General features: G+C 39.2%; 1 protein-coding gene across 2 annotated transcripts; it reads left to right on the forward strand.

The window, feature by feature from the left end:
• The first annotated feature begins 7,222 nt into the window (after window positions 1-7,222).
• LOC111611588 lies at window positions 7,223-14,242 on the forward strand. 2 transcript variants are annotated; one of them, XR_002754105.1, is made up of 2 exons: window positions 7,223-14,081; window positions 14,157-14,242. XR_002754105.1 is itself a non-coding variant. In XM_023348600.1 (2 exons), exon 2 carries the CDS (start codon window positions 7,817-7,819, stop codon window positions 13,718-13,720), a length of 5,904 nt encoding a protein of 1,967 aa, XP_023204368.1. In that variant the 5' UTR covers window positions 7,223-7,433; window positions 7,509-7,816; the 3' UTR covers window positions 13,721-14,230. The 2 variants fall into 2 exon arrangements, 1 of the variants encoding a protein (XP_023204368.1); XM_023348600.1 differs by having other exon boundaries at window positions 7,223-7,433; window positions 7,509-14,230.
• Window positions 14,243-17,110: the final 2,868 nt, after the last annotated feature.

Below are 17,110 nucleotides of genomic sequence, written 5' to 3' on the forward strand. Positions count from 1 at the left end.
AGTTGCATTTAATTAGTAGTTTGAACAAAAGAATTATCGGATTTCAGCAGAAAATCAGATCTGATATTAACGTAGCATTGGTGTTGATTAGAAGGAGAAGATGGTGGCCATTGAGGATTCTTTGTGGCAATGGCAGATTCAGCAACCATAGCTAAGGTTTATTGTTTAATTTATCATCTATATAAAGCAAGCTGAGGTTTCCATCAGGTTTGCACCTCATTGTGTTCTTCTTCCTGTTCCAAACCTTTAAATAAGAGCTAGCGGGTAGCAGAGGGAGCTACTGCAGGTCAGCAGCAGTTATGAACCCTCCATCTGAGTTCAGGTTATTTATTTGACAAACATACCTGCAGTAGGTGAGGACGTCTGTCAGCTGCATGATTCACCTGATCTCCTTGATGGGCTCTAGGCTGAACTTGATGACTCAGCAGGAAAGGTTTTCCTAAAAGCAGTAGGAATGTGAGTGAGTCGCTGGCGACGCAGACTGTTTACATTCTGGTTGTTTGTTGTTTTACTGATGAAAAAAAGACAGAAGACATTATTAGACACATGAAATGGGGATAACATTTAATTTTCCTGTAACTCATCGATTCAAGATTTGATTTTGATTCTAATTTCTCTTCATGTTCAGTTCCGGCTTTCTCCCATTGAACTGGATTGTCTCCAGTAGAATTTTTAACCTAACCAATCAGCAAACAGAAGGAAAATTTGTGTATGATGACGTTTTTCTGCACTTTTTTCAGCAAAGACAAGTGAACAAAACCAGTCCGTGTTGGTCATACTTCCAAACACTGAATTGACATGAACGGCCATCTTGTTTGGCTTGACATTTCTCTCTTCACAATGCAGAATGGCTGTTTACAACACAGGCAATTTCTGGTAAGTTTCATAGCGTCGAACTGGTGCATTACGTTATATATTAAGGACCACTTATTCTTAAACATGGGGAACTAATATGTAGTTTTTTACCTTTTCTTCTTTTGCTCTTTCCTTTGGTTTATTATTTTATTTGTATTTCCTTCTATTACATGTAAAGCACTTTGAATTGCCTTGCTGAAAATGTGTTAGATAAATAAAATTATTTTACCGGCCACGACCAAACGTCAGTGACTGGGTAGAATTCAACAGAGTTTAAGCAATTATTTCTCAATAGCTGAGACACTCAGCATGAAACAAAGTGTAGAACAAGGAGCTGGTTTTTACCAGGCTGAAGGATGGTTGTTATGATAGTAAAGTTAAAATTTCTGGAACACGTCAGAGCCTTTGAAGTATCGCATTAAAAAATGTTGATGTAAATGGCAAAATTTTAATAAACATACATTTTTCAAAAGAGTTTTTACGTTTGCTTGAGGTGGTTTTTGGGGTTTGCAAAAAAGAATTAAACATAAAAAAGGGAGATGGAAACACATTTGCAGAGTAGCAAACGTTCCCATTTGTAATAATGAACAATCCCATCTGACCTAAATGCATCTTGCTATCCAGGGGCTGACAGAATGAGTGCATCCTTCCTCACCCAGAGAGTCTTGCAGATTCCAGATTGCTTCAATTTGCTGTTCCCTGATTTCAAAACTTTAGCTGCTGCTTGTAGTTCCCGTCTCCAGCGACGCTACTGTGTGTGGATTCAGCTTCCAGCTCAATTTCAAAACCCAGAGACCTTTTCTAACACATCCAGGTAATCCATGTCCATGTTCATAACTTAAGTTGAGATACATGTATCTGTTTGATTTGTGATTACATCAAAGTCGGTCCTCGAGGGTCGTTGTCCTGCATGTTTTAGTTCTCTCCCTGATTTAACACAACCGGATCCAATGATGGCTCATTAGAAGGCATAAGAAGAACATTAACCTGCTGAAAAGGTTGTTACTACCAGAGTCTAAAACATGCAGGATGCCTGAAAGTAGATTTTGACATCACAAACTCTGGGTGGGATGTCTCTCATCCACTGCTGGGTTTTTGCCTTACCAGAGGCATGAAGCTCAGAAATACTTCTACATCGTACTGCATGTTTTTTCACAGCTATCCGTAAGTCAACATCTGATGAAGCTACACTTTTCGTGGCCTGATTGATTTGCTTCAAACCATTGGAAGTAAATACGCCTAATTCGCATTTTATTTTTCTGTGAGATTTTAAAACATTTGCGTCACAACTGGATGGAAATCCTCAGAAAGATGAAAAATTTCTCATAACTTTCCAAACCCGCCTACATTAACACATCAATGATAAACGCACAGTGGACACATTATTATTATTATTATTACTATTATTATTATTATGTAGCTTCAGTGAAACCTGGATTAGGGTTTGTTTACATATATGAAATAGATTAATCCTTATGTGATTTCTCCTCTTTTCTAGGTGTGGCAAAATTTTCATAGTGCCCAAGAAATTGTATCTAGCACGACAGTCAGAAACACGTCATATCTGGGTTCTGGTTGGTTAGTGGTCGACCACATTCCCGCTCCGTGATCTTTAATATAAATACGCCTGCGCTTCAATGATGTGGCAGTGGTGTTAATAAACCTCAGTGTTTCCCAGTGAACCACATTACCTCAACGGGCCAGACGGTTTAAACAAAGATGGTGCTGCTGGATCTGAGCGCCGTTGGTCAGAACATTCTGACTAATAGGCTGGAAACATTGGTGGGAATTTCTGCTGTTGAGTTAAACTGAATCTTATCAGGCAGATAGGGACTCGTTTGTGGCATCTGAAAATCCAAACTGTGTCCAAAGGTCACATGTGGGGTTCCTCAAGGCTTAGTGCTCGGCCCACATTCACTAAATATCAACAGGTTCCCTCTCAGCTCTCCTTCACAGGGTATGAGCTCGTTTACCGATGCAAACGAGATGGCTGTTAATGTTAATTCAACATCTGGAGGCGTGGCCAACGGGACTGAACCGGTTTGTTCACTTCTTCTGCTGCCATTACTAAAACTACAAGCAGATTGCAAATCTAAAAACAGAGAGCATCACTCACAACTTCTCCTTCTGTTTGCTGATTGGAATCTGCACCACACAGAGGGTGATTGACAGCGCTAAGACCCGCCTCCTGGCTCTCATTGGTGGGAGAAAACAGAGATCGATATTTTCACAGATCATCTGCCTCATGAGATGGCGATAGTTTCAATAAAATATGTAAAAACATTTTTTCTTATCAAATTTATACTGTGAAAAGAATGTTGTATAAAATGTTACTATCTATGGTAAAATGTTATCATTTATGGTGAAATTTTACTGTATAAATATGGTAAATTTTTACTGTACATGTACGGTTCTGGTACCGTATAAATACGGTAAAAGTCTGGCAACCACAGCTGCTGGTATTTTACCATTTGAGAGATATTTTTAGTTTTACAGTGTACATACTGCAGCTGTAATCAAAAATGTATCACATTATTAATTAATCTGCAGTTTAAATGCCGTATCAGGCCTGATTTCTTTAACTGTTTGGTTTTTACAGTAAAACAGAAACCGATTTTTTTTTCTTTTTTGATGCTTTATTAAACAACTGAACAATTATGAAAGGTACAAATATAAACTTTTCTATCATAATGATGTAAAAAAATATTATTTTTGCAAACAATAAATAAATAAATTAATTAACTTAAATAAATAATGGGACATAAAATATTTGAAAAATATGTAAACAGAAATCAGTGAGGAAGGTTGGACTGCACGGTCTCTAGTGGGCTCTGGTCCAGTTGAAGCAGCCGTGGTGTTTGTGCAGCGCCAGCTTCAGAACCTGGAGCAGATCGCTCCTCAGAATCTCCCAACCGCAAGCAGAACCGTCCTGCAGGAGACGCAGAAACCTTTTAGATTTACAGTTCCAGAAAAATAACCCAAACTATGTAACCAGAATGCTGCTCCAGAACCATCAGTTTCAGTACCACCTGCCCAGAGCTGGGACTAACTAGTTACATTTACTCAATTACATTTACTTGAGTAACCTTTTTGAAAAAAATGCACTTTTAGGAGTATTTTTACTACGCTGTACCTTTTACTTTGGTAAGTTTATTTTGAAGTATCTCTATTCTTACTTGAGTAAAATTCAAAAATAAACATGTTTCAACCAAAAGTTCACCAGACACACACCTGCTGTTTTTGTTAAAGTTTCCTAAGTTTCTTTTATTCAAAGAAACTGATTTGGAAATATTTTCTTTTGCTTCATTTTATTATTTGTTGTTATTTATATGAATTATTTTCATTTTCATCCGTAAAATAGAAACATTTCTTCTTAACTTTACATTTTGGTCAGTCTGATGGTGTAATTTTTAGATATTAAATGGTTGTGAATTTGATCAGTTACTCAGGACTTGTGTCGATTTTTTACCAAATACTTTTTAAATCTAGTGTAATTTCTTGGATGGATCCTTTTTACTTTTACTTGAGTAAAAATATTTTGAAGTATTGCTACTCTGACTTGAGTATAATTTTTGGATACTCTGCATCTGGCCCAATGCCAATCGGGTTAATGCTAATGCTAATGCAAATTCCAGAATAACATCTTTTATCAGTTTCAGAACCAGCTACTTTAGTTCTATCTTTTCTGAATCCTACCTCAGTTAAAGTTTGACCCGTTATGAACTCTAGAAACTAGATGCTTGCTTACCTGCTGCTCAACAACAGCGGTGACGTTTCGGAAAAATGGCGACAAAACCGCCGAAGCCTCCGTGGTGTTCAGCTGCAGATAGAAAACCCAATTACTTATGAGTGAAACTGAATCCCAGATCTGGTTTACTTGGGTCCAGTCTGCACTAGCTCTGATACTCACACACTGATTTTCCTCCACCAGACGGTCCTGCAGGTTCTGGTAGTCTTCCAGCTTCTGCTGGGACCATGTGAGTCCACCGTCCCCTTCAGGTACATCATACTCCGTGAAAATAAGATTCGCCTCTCGCAGACACTCGTACACTACCAGCGATGACCAGCGACACTGCAGAGAACCAATCACGGTTAATGATAATAATACCCAGCTCTGTGATTGGCTGGATGTCTGTGTGAGGTCATAGCTTTACCTTGCTGTGTTGGCTCGAGGCCTCAGAAAGGACAGAGTCTGACAAGTGCATGTTACTGCTGAGCTGGTGACAGTGTGTCGGTAGCCGCGGCCCCTAGAGGATAGAAAGAAGGATTTAATAATAATAACAATAAAAAAACGCTTTGATCTACAGAAAAGTTCAGATTTCTTTGATCCAGATCATCCTGGTTCAGTGGGGAAAAGTTTTTACACTTTCTTCACTGCAAAAACAAAAAACCTTACCAAGTTATTTTTGAACACTTGAAATAAAACAAAGCCAACTTACAAGTAACTTTTCAGCAAGATGTTGGAGTTAATAATTCCTTAATATTGATAGAAAAGTAATAGCTCCACTTGCAGATTATTTCACTTATAACATGAGATAAACGTTTTATTAAGAGAGAAATAATCTGCCAGTGGAACTAATACTTTTAAAATAAATTATAAGAATTTTTTTTTTGTCCAGTATCAGGTTGAAAAGTTACTTCTGGTATTTTTTGCACTAGAAACTAGATAAAAAAATACTTTTGCGTTTTTGCAGTGCTGTTTATCAGAGCATCCCTGCAGAATTTAAAGTGATACTCCCCTTTTTTTAACTCATGGAGATGAGAGAAGATGTTTAGGTTGTCCTCTAATTTAAAATGAAGTTCTGCTGATCTGAACTCAGAACCAGAACCTTATGAACCTACCATGTCTTCAAGCAGGTTGTGGGTGTCCCTGACCATTTTCCCTGGCAGCTTACAGGTTGGCATGGAGACCAGCATCATCTGGAGGCAGCAGAGCTGCAGGAGGAAGAGGAGTACTGAGGTGGGCGACATGGTTCTGGTTCTGGTCCCGGTCGGCTCTGAGCAGTGTTCTGTGTGAGCCTCAGGTGAGTTCAGGTAACCTGGAAGAGAGGAAAGCAGCTAATTATGGGGATGTCAGGACCAATCAGATCCGAGTGAGTCAGAACTGCAACGGCAGAAACCTGGACCGGGACCAGGTGAGTCAGATCGCCTCAGGGCCCAGACGAGGTTTTTCGTTGACAAGGAAGACTTTATTTACAGTCGGTTTTTATTTGATATGGAAATGTTTTTTATTTCACTCCATATTTAATCTAGAATAACTGAAAATACTTCAGTTTGATTAATCTCACCGGTACTACAAGCCTGAGGATCTTTTAAAAACAAACTGATTTTGCATTAATAGACAGTTCATCAAGAGCAATGCTATAATGCAAAAGTAATCTAGAAAAAAACCAAAATAAATGAATACATAAAAAGTTGTTTCAGAAATTTTGATAAAATATTTATTCAATTTTTCACCAAAAGTGATTTTGACAATAATAAATAAATAAATCATCACCTTTTTTCCACCAAAAAATGAGTTAGGCAAAACAAAAATAAATCATTTTTAACAAAAAATGATTTATGCCATTATTTTAGGAAGGCGACGATATATGATAATAAAATTAAAAAATATGTTCAAATGAAAATTTTCAGATTGAATGAATTTCAAGGTCCGTCCAAATTTTTTTTTAATTTGTCAGACCTGAAAAAAGTAAAGGAGAATTGTTTCTGAGTTTTTCTGTTTACAAAAAGAAGAGTCACTAACATCTCCAACTTTGCGTGCAACAGGATCGCGACTTCGCCAGGAAGTGACATCACAGACCCTGACCTATGTGACCTGCGAAGGGCATGACGCCGACGCCGCTCTGCTGCGGTAGGGCGTAAAAATGCGATTCTTGCCATGATCGCATTTCCACGGCAATGGCAGGCAGAAAGCTCCGGCGACGAGTTGGAAACATTCGTCATGACCGCGCAGCGGGTTTCAGAGCCGCCGCCATCAGCTGGCGAGGCCCGAGTGGAAACTAATAAAGAAGGCCTGAAAGCGAGAAGGTGCGAGTGAGTCACAGAGATCATCACTGATTCCCAAACTGATCGAGTCGCACTGAAATGAAACCTAAATCAGAGGCTCCTGCTGCTGAGCCTCGACTGGTGGAGGAACGTTCTTCCTCCGCAGAGTGGAAACCGATCCGCTCACGCTCCGATCACCAGTTCATCATCTGCTTTCCATTCCGTAAACTGGGAGGTAAACTGGGAGTTCATCAGCATTTTTCTGAGCTTGTTTGTTCTCCGAGAGCGGTTACATCATAGTGAAACTTCACTGCAGTCTGCTGAGCTGTTTGTACTAATTAGCATTTCAAGATCAGCTGAAGCTATGTGTAAATAGCTACTAAATGGTGGGGTTCTTCTTTTTGTTCGTTGGTACCACAGTGACACTTAGTGGTTGATTTGTGAATTTGTTTTGTGGAGCGGTAGAGTTCTTCTTCGCGTGTTTTTGTGTTGGGCACTTCCTGTTTGCTAACTACGCCGAGTGAGCGTTAGAGCCTGAGGAAAAGACCAAAGAAAATCTGTAAAATAGCGCTCTTGGGAAGCAGAACGAGGTAGGAATGTGCGCAATTGTGTTTGTGAACATTTATGTTTATTTATACACCATGTATCTTTTGTTTATACTGCAGTTTTCACGGTGTCAGACAAGGAAGGCTAATAATAAACTGCACCCGTTTGGAACTCCCTGCGTCTGGCTGTTCACTCCAAGAGGCCGCTACAGTGAAAACTCGCTGCAAGAGACCAGATCTTTCTGCAGTGAAGCCGACACCATTCTACCTGGAACCCAGCTGTCACCGCTTGCATCGATGATGTCACACAGGCAAGATAAATGGACAATTACATGAACAAGCTCACAGCATAACTGAATTGGCATAGTGTGTCAAAGGATAATTAAAAAGTCTTCGGTGAACCAAGGCAGTTGCAGGAAGCAAATAAGATGTCACTTCCAACAGAGAAAACGGATCCTGTAGACATGCCACTCAGGTCTAGCTCCAGAGAAAGAAAGCTAACAGAAAAAGGCCAAGAGATGCACGTCCAAGACAACAAAAAACGTGAGAAAGCGTTTCAGAAGGCTTATGATTCTTGGAAGTGGGTAGCAAGAGAAACTAGGAAAAAACTAAAGGCCCTCTGTACATTAGAAGACCTCAATGATTTACAAGAAAACATTCAGGCAAAGTACGATGCTGTAAGACTGCAGTACGAGCCCATCCTACGTAACAGTAACACCACACCAGAGATTGTCAAAAGGATGGAGGCTTGTGTTACGCTCACAAAGGAAATTTGTGACCTTATAAACAATCGTACAGAGACTATTGATAAAGATTATAATAGTCATCTTGAGAAAGAAAGAGTGAGAGAAACATTAAACAAAGATGAATATGGCTCTATCTTTGGGCACACTCAAACTGAAACCGTAAGCTCATCAAAATCATCAGAGAATTCAAGCAGCCATTCCAGCTCATCTAGTACCAGTAACAGCAAAGCAGATGCGCAAGCAGAGCTTGCTGCTAAAGTGGAGCAATCAAAGGCCACCAAAGAAATTCAAGCACAGCAAGCACAGCTCCAAAAATTAGAAAACGAATGGAAACTTAAAGAGTCAAAAATGCTGTCAGAAATTAAGCAAAAAGAAGTGGAAATGCAACAGCAGCTGGATCAGGAAAGAGCAAAACTGCAGCGGTTAAAAGAAGAAAAGGAAATAGCTGTAGCAGCAGCTCGTGTGAGAGCATATGATGAATTTGAACGCAGTGAAAACAATGTTGAAGATACTAATTACAGAACAAACCCTATCTTCTTTAGAGATAAACCCTGCTTGAGTCCAGAAGCTACATCGTTCCAGCCTTACCAATCAGCTCCGGAGGTGACAATAAATCCTGAGTCATCCAATCTAGCTGAAGCAATCGCCAGCTCATTAAGTATAAGTCGCTTACCAGTCCCTGAACCTACTGTATTCAGTGGGGATCCTTTAAGGTTTACTGATTGGAAAATGTCATTTATGACTCTCATTGACAGAAAGCCCCTCCCAGCTAGTGAGAAGATGTTTTATCTCAGAAATTATCTTGCTGGAGAAGCACGCAAAGCTGTTGAAGGTTTCTTTTACCGAGACTCAGAAAGTGCATACATTGGAGCTTGGAAAGTCTTACAGGACAGATATGGGAACGCGTTTATTATACAGAAGGCTTTTCGTGATAAGCTTGCAAGATGGCCAAAGATTAATGCAAATGACTCACTTGCACTACGTGAATTTTCTGACTTCCTCCATGGTTGCAAGGAAGCAATTCCACATGTCAAGGGATTAGCTATCCTCAGTGACTGTGAAGAGAACCATAAGTTGCTCAAAAAATTACCTGAATGGATTGTTCGCAAGTGGAGTCGAATAGTTGTGGATGAACTTGATGAATCAGGTGATTATCCAGATTTTAAATGCTTCACAGAGTTTTTAAGCAAAGAGGCAAAAATAGCCTGTAATCCCATTGCCTCACCCCTGATAGGAAATTTCAAGTTTGCAGACGACAGAACCCAAAAGAGAGCCAAGACTTTCAACACAAATGCACAACAAAAGAGTTTCAGTCATGGGATACAAGATACAAATGACTGTAAAGCAAAATCATCTTGCTATGTTTGTAAAAGTGAAGCCCATGGCATCACCAGATGTCCCGCTTTCGCCTCAAAGAGTGTTGAAGACAAAAGGACATTCATACACGAAAATCGGCTCTGCTTTGGATGCCTGAGAAAAGGTCACGTGACCAAGGAATGTAAGAGACGACACACATGCAATATATGCAGACGTCGTCATCCAACCTGCTTACATGAAGAGAGGAAGGAAAGATCTGTGGAGACAACAACAAATAGCTCCACTTCCACAGAAGAACATGCAAACCAAGAAACACACAGAGTTGTGTCCCATACATTGACTCAGCATGTTTCTGCCACTACCAGTATTGTACCAGTACTTGTGTCTTCACTACAAGAGCCACACAGAGAAATACTAACATATGCAATGCTGGACACACAAAGTGACTCGACGTTTGTGTTAGAAGATGTAATTGACAGACTGAATGTGGATTTCCATCCAACAAAGCTGAAACTGAGTACTATGACTGCTGTCGACACAATCATTTCCAGCAAGAGTGTTCATGGTCTACAAGTTCGAGGACTTAACTCTGAGAGTCGCATCCAACTACATCAAGCTTATAGCAGAGATTTTATCCCAGTGGACAAGTCTTATATTCCGACGAAAGAAACTGCATTAATGTGGCCCCATCTCAGAAACTTGGCAGATAAGTTACCTCCCGTTCAGGACTGTGATGTAGGGCTTCTCATTGGATACGACTGTCCAGCTGCTCTAGCTCCACTTGAAGTTATAACAGGTGATAAAAACCAACCATTTGCACAGAGATCAGAACTAGGATGGAGTATAATAGGCTCATCAAACCCCCACCTAGACAGACAAGGAGGTCAAAGTTTTGTGCATCGACTCACAGTAAAGGAGCTACCAAGCCCGTCTTCAACTGACATTTTAAAGGTCTTAGAGTCGGATTTTACGGAGAGAAGTTACGAAGAAAAATATGTGTCCCGAGATGATGTTAATTTTATACAGTTTCTCAGTAACAACATCACACAGAGGGATGATGGGCATTATGAAATGCCTCTTCCGTTCAAAGGCAACGACCTGCCTAACCTACCAAACAACAAAAGACTAGCCCAAGTTCGCCTGCAGGGTCTTAAGAAAAAATTAAAGACCAGCAAACAATACTATGAGCAATACAAAACATTCATGGAAGAAACCATAAATAAGGGTGATGCAGAGCCTGCCCCTACAACATCTGAAGGAGAAACAGAGTGGTACCTTCCACATCATGGCATCTACCATCCCAGAAAACCAGATAAGCTGAGAGTTGTTTTTGATTGTTCAGCCAAATTCCATGGTGTTTCTCTTAACGACACATTGCTTACTGGGCCTGATTTAATCAATCCTTTGGTAGGGGTACTATGTCGCTTCAGGAAGGAGACCATAGCTATAATTTGTGACATAGAAAGAATGTTTCACCAATTTTCTGTCACTCCTGAATCCAGAAATTATCTCAAATTCCTCTGGTGGAAAGGTGGAGATTTGGAGAAAGAACCACAGGAGTTCAGAATGACAGTTCATCTCTTTGGAGCTGCTTCATCTCCAGGATGTGCCAACTTTGGGTTAAAGCATCTGGCACAGCAACACAAGGCTAACTATCCTCAGGCAGCCACATTTATTGAGAAAAACTTTTATGTGGATGATGGCTTAGTCAGTGTGCCATCAGTTGAGGAAGCCAAGAAACTGATCATTGAATCACAAGAGTTGTGTAAGAAAGGAGGCTTAAGGCTTCATAAATTCAACTCAAACAAGGAAGCTGCTCTCACATGCTTGGATTCTTCAGAAGTAGCAGCAGCCATCGAGCCCCATGGTTTGGATCCATCCTCATCTGAGCGTGCACTCGGGATTCAGTGGTTGATAAAAAATGACACCTTTGTTTTTAACATCGGCTTAAAAGATCAAGCTTCAACCCGCCGCAGCTGCTTGTCCATCATTGCTTCACTTTATGACCCTCTCGGATTCATTGCTCCATTCAGCCTTAGTGGAAAACTGATTCTTCAAGAGCTTTGTCACCGAGGCATAGGATGGGACGATCCTCTCCCAGAAGACATAAAGCCACGGTGGGAGAAATGGACAAATGATCTACTGAAATTGAAAGAGATCTCAATTCCCAGATGTTATCACCCCCCTGACTTCCACAACATTGTCAGAGTAGAGCTGCACCATTTTTCTGATGCTAGCTGTGTAGGATATGGTGCATGTTCTTACCTGAGATACATAAATGACAAGGATGAAGTTCACTGCAGTCTTGTGATAGCAAAGGCAAGGGTTGCTCCCTCAAAGATCACAAGTATCCCAAGATTAGAACTTGCAGCAGCAGTGATTTCTACAAAGGTCAGTGTCATGCTTAGATGTGAACTTGACCTAAAGATTGATCAAGAATTTTTCTGGACTGACTCACGAGTTGTACTAGGGTACATCAATAATGAGGCTCGCAGGTTCCACATATTTGTTGCCAACCGTGTTCAACTGATTAGAGATAACAGTGATCCTAATCAGTGGCATTATGTTGAAACGTCAGAAAACCCGGCTGATCATGCATCCAGAGGTCTTTGTGCTTCAGATATTCATTCGACAAACTGGCTGCAAGGACCAAGGTTTCTTTGGGAGCATGAGTTACAACTGACGACCAGCACTCCAACGGAATTACTAGTCGGTGATCCTGAAGTCAAGACAATTCAGGTGCTCGCAACTGATGTCAAATGTAGTAATGACATCCTCAATCGCCTGAATCGATTCTCCTCTTGGACAACACTCCTCAAGGTAGTTGCAAGAATCAAGAGACTAGGTTCAAAGCAACAACATGGCGAACATGTGACTGTTGACGAACGTGAAAAGGCTGCTGAAACAGTGATTAAGATTGTGCAACAACAAACCTTCCCAAATGAAGTAAAATTGCTTAAAGGTGAAAAGAACATTCCAAACACCAGCGCTCTTTTCAGTTGTGATCCCATCTGGTCTGAAGGGCTTCTTCATGTCGGTGGAAGATTAAAGCAGTCATCTCTCTGTCTTAAAGTCAAACACCCAGTGATACTACCCAACAACAGTCATATTACTAAGCTGATTGTGTCCCACTACCATGCTAAGACATGTCATCAGGGTCGAGGCCAGACACAAATGGAACTTAGAACCAATGGCTTCTGGGTCATTGGTGGGAGTAAGTTGGTGGCCAAGATGATACGCGATTGTGTGTTTTGCAGAAAACTTAGGCGGCCAACAGAAAAGCAGAGAATGGCTGACCTTCCTAAAGAACGCGTCGAATCCTCTGCACCTTTCACATATAGCGGCATGGACTGTTTTGGCCCTTTCATTGTGAAGAAAGCCCGCAAAGAATACAAAAGATATGGTCTAATTTTCACATGTCTCTACTCTAGAGCTGTCCATATCGAAATGCTCGAAGACCTGTCGACTGACTCTTTCATAAATGCACTGAGATGCTTTATCAGCATTAGAGGAGCTGTAAGACAACTGCACTGTGATCAAGGCTCTAATTTTGTTGGTGCCAGGAACGAGTTCACACAAGCACTGAAACAATGTGACACTAAGTTACTTGAAGTTTTCTTGACGGACAAACAGTGTGAATTTGTTTTCAATTCCCCCTCTGCCAGTCATGCAGGTGGTATCTGGGAAAGACAGATCAGAACCATCAGAAATGTGTTGAATGCTACTTTTGCACAGTGCTCAGGCCGACTTGATGACGCCTCCCTCAGGACATTGTTATATGAGGCAATGGCTATTGTAAACAGCCGCCCATTAACAGTGGATGGAATCAATGATCCGCGAGCATTAGAGCCCATAACACCGAACCATCTCATTATGATGAAATCTAAGGTTTCTCTTCCTCCCCCTGGAGTGTTTGTCAAAGAGGACCTATATGCCACAAAGAGGTGGAGGAGAGTGCAGTATCTCATTGAACAATTTTGGAGTCGCTGGAAAAGGGAATATTTGTTGAACATTTCCATGAGACAGAAATGGCACTCGGCTCAGCGTAACCTCAAGAAAGGGGACATTGTCATTATCAAAGACGACAACCTTCCAAGAAATCAGTGGCAACTAGGACGAGTGGTTGAAACTGTTCAAGGCGATGATGGATTGGTCCGTCGAGTCAAAGTTCAAGTCGGAGAGCGAAAGTCCAATTCCTCTTCCAAACTCTCAATTATTGAGAGACCAATCCAGAAATTGGTTCTTCTTTTGGAAAATGATGAGAAGTGATAAACAACCTTTGTACAGTTTATTCACCATGTTATTCTTTTCTGCAGAAATGCTCATTTAGTAGAGTCAAGAAATCCTGTTCAATTACTTTCCTCATGTCTTCTTATGTTCATTTATTGAGACAGGATTTGGTGGGAGTGTAAATAGCTACTAAATGGTGGGGTTCTTCTTTTTGTTCGTTGGTACCACAGTGACACTTAGTGGTTGATTTGTGAATTTGTTTTGTGGAGCGGTAGAGTTCTTCTTCGCGTGTTTTTGTGTTGGGCACTTCCTGTTTGCTAACTACGCCGAGTGAGCGTTAGAGCCTGAGGAAAAGACCAAAGAAAATCTGTAAAATAGCGCTCTTGGGAAGCAGAACGAGGTAGGAATGTGCGCAATTGTGTTTGTGAACATTTATGTTTATTTATACACCATGTATCTTTTGTTTATACTGCAGTTTTCACGGTGTCAGACAAGGAAGGCTAATAATAAACTGCACCCGTTTGGAACTCCCTGCGTCTGGCTGTTCACTCCAAGAGGCCGCTACACTATGAACTTCGAAATTCACCCAACTGGACCTGGTGGCTCTGTAAAGGGTCTGCAGATGATTTCTGTTTGAACTGGGCAAAACCAGCAAACAGACCTGCAATAAAATGAACCAGAAGTTCGAAACAGCTCCCCATTTTCTAAAAATAAGTTTTATTCAAACTAAAGTTTTGGTTCTTTTTACTGTAACGTTAAAACCTGCAGATTAGTAAAAGACGGGATCCGATCTGAGCGATGAAGCTGCCAAGATTTTAAAAAAGTGTGAAGAGAATGTCAAGAGGAAATCGAGCCGATAAAGACTCTACCAGCAAGTAACCAATCATTTTAAAGCATCACTTATAAAGATGTCAAAAACTTACAATAAAAACTATATTTACTTTTAGCTTTGTTTTGAATTGATAAATAAATTATACAGAATAAAATTTTATTCAATTCTTCGTGTATCAAGTAGCTCAATGATGCAGAATTGAAGAATTTCTGTCACCATTTCGGACAAAATGTTAAATAATAAATAAATGAAGTAGTAAAGGTTAACATAAGTCATTTATTGCACTAATTTATTCTTTCCTCATTTTTAAAGTTAAGTTTCTGAAATTCTCATCTTTGAAACAAACATTTGTTTCTGCTTTTTGAAATTGATTATTTTATTTTAGCTGATAATTTAATAAAAAATTGTAAAATGCATGAAAAGAACTTACTGGTTCTGGAGATTGGAGGGGCTCTGAAGGTTCTGGTCCTGAAAGATCGGGTTCCGTCTCTGGCAGCTTGCTGCTGTGGTTCTGATGATCGTCGCTGTCATCTTGTGGCTTAAATAAAGCCCCAGACTGGAGTGGAAGAAAATGAAACTCGCAGTAAAATTCGTCGAAATTTGGAAATTTCCCTTTCATGTCCCCCTCTCCCTCTGAACCACAAACACCCGGCCCCCACTCAAACCACAGGCAGGTAGAGGCTTCGCCGGCGCTGCTGACTTAGCAAAACGCAACGCACATCAGAAACAAAAATACACCTAATAACGTCAAATCAGAAGTTCCTGTGACGAACCATGGATTTAAAGTTCAACAGAAAATACAGTTATAATAAAATAAAACCATATTCATTAAACTTATTCTTACTTTCAATCGCTGCAAAACTCATTTCACATAAACTTTCTGCCAAGAAATTTATTTTATTAAATAAATGTTTAACAATAGACCATTATTTTTCAGAGGATAAATAATGTAAAATAAAAACAACACAAGTTAACAACTTCCTTTTCTTCTGTGAAATTATCTTTTTTGGTTTTTCAGACGTATTCATGAGTTTAAATAAGCTAATTTTTATCTGTAATCCCTTTAGCAGTTGTTAAAACTGACCTAAAATTTAATTAAAGTAGAATCACACATCATTTACAATTAAGCAATAAAATTACAAGAAATAAAACATTTCATAAACAAAAAAAACATCCTGTCATCTAAAGAGTTTAAAAAGATGCAGCAGGAAAACAGTTTTATAGATTTTTTCTCTCCTTTCTAAAAGGGATTTATTGTGTAAAATAAACTTTTTATTTTTTATATCATGTTATAAAGTTAAATCCTCATCTAAAACATTCCTCACACCACACTTGCTTACATTATGATTGTTTTTGTTGCAGAGATCCAACATTTCACCAGCTGGATTCAAAGAATGCTCTGTTGAATAAGTCACAGTATCATCTGCGTAGAAACTCATATTTGAAAAATTGTATTAGTTTCTACTGGATCTCGGAGTTGTGTAGAACCTGTTTTAAGTCTTACAGCCTTAAGTCAATAAAACAGTGATATTTACAGCTAATGTTAGCAACATGAATGCATTTTATCAATCCAAACAACACAGTTTGTTAAAAGGTGTTTTATGTGAGACGTTTTTTTATGAGAATCAAACCATCAGAAGTTCGTTTCTGTTGGTATCTACAACGGATTGTCGTTTAAATTGATGTTAATTTTCCTTTCTGGAATTTCAACTTCATGGACGTTACAACTAATTTTTGAACTCTCAGTTTGGAAACCATGAGTCAGCATAAAACGCACAGTTTCCACTTGTTCCCAAGTCATATTAGAAGTTATTAAACGTCATTAAGAAACACATTGTAAAGAATAAATAGGGCTGGTGTTGAGTTTTAAAACAGCAAGAAACACAGAAACTTATTTTTCTGAACTATTTATCTGTTTTAAATAACTTATTGCTGAGCCAGAGTCATCAAATCAATCTGCACATCCAGGTTACTCCTAAATACTGATTAATTGGAATAAAATATGAAAATCAAGACTAAAACCCCACCTGTTTAGAGCTGCTTTTGAACCATAATAAATGAAACATCGACCAATATATTTCATGTGTATGATTTTGATGATGTCACTCATCAAAATTTTATGTTTGTTCAATTATTGACTGTACGACATTTTCCTTATAACTTTGTAATTTTGTGTTTTTGTTATGTAAGGCAGCAGTGTTGCTGCTGAAATGTTCTATAAATTTAAACTTGATTGATTGATTGAAAAGCAGGGGAACATTATGGATAAACAATTAAAATAATGCATTTTTTAATTTAAATATTTAAGAAAGTCTGGAAAAAATGGAAATTTAGAAATGATTGAACATTTATTTAAGAAACTATCAGAACTTGATTAACGAGTTGTAAAAAAAAAACATTTTTTTCTTGGATTTGAAGTTTGATTCTGTGTCCCACAAAGTAAAAAAGTGATTTCTGCAGTCATTTATTGCTGATGTGATTTCTTTAAACTCTTGACATTTAGACATGTCATCCTGAAACATCAGGATGGGGGTATTAAATGAGCAATCTGATTTTTTTTAAACCTTTTCAGGGTTTCCCACTACATGCTGCAGTCG

Source organism: Xiphophorus maculatus, chromosome 16, assembly GCF_002775205.1.
Source record: "Xiphophorus maculatus strain JP 163 A chromosome 16, X_maculatus-5.0-male, whole genome shotgun sequence".
NCBI lineage: Eukaryota > Metazoa > Chordata > Actinopteri > Cyprinodontiformes > Poeciliidae > Xiphophorus > Xiphophorus maculatus.

Excerpts from the sequence above, each read along its gene's own strand:
- LOC111611588 (XM_023348600.1), top strand. The coding sequence starts at position 7,817 with ATGTCACTTCCAACAGAGAAAACGGATCCTGTAGACATGCCACTCAGG.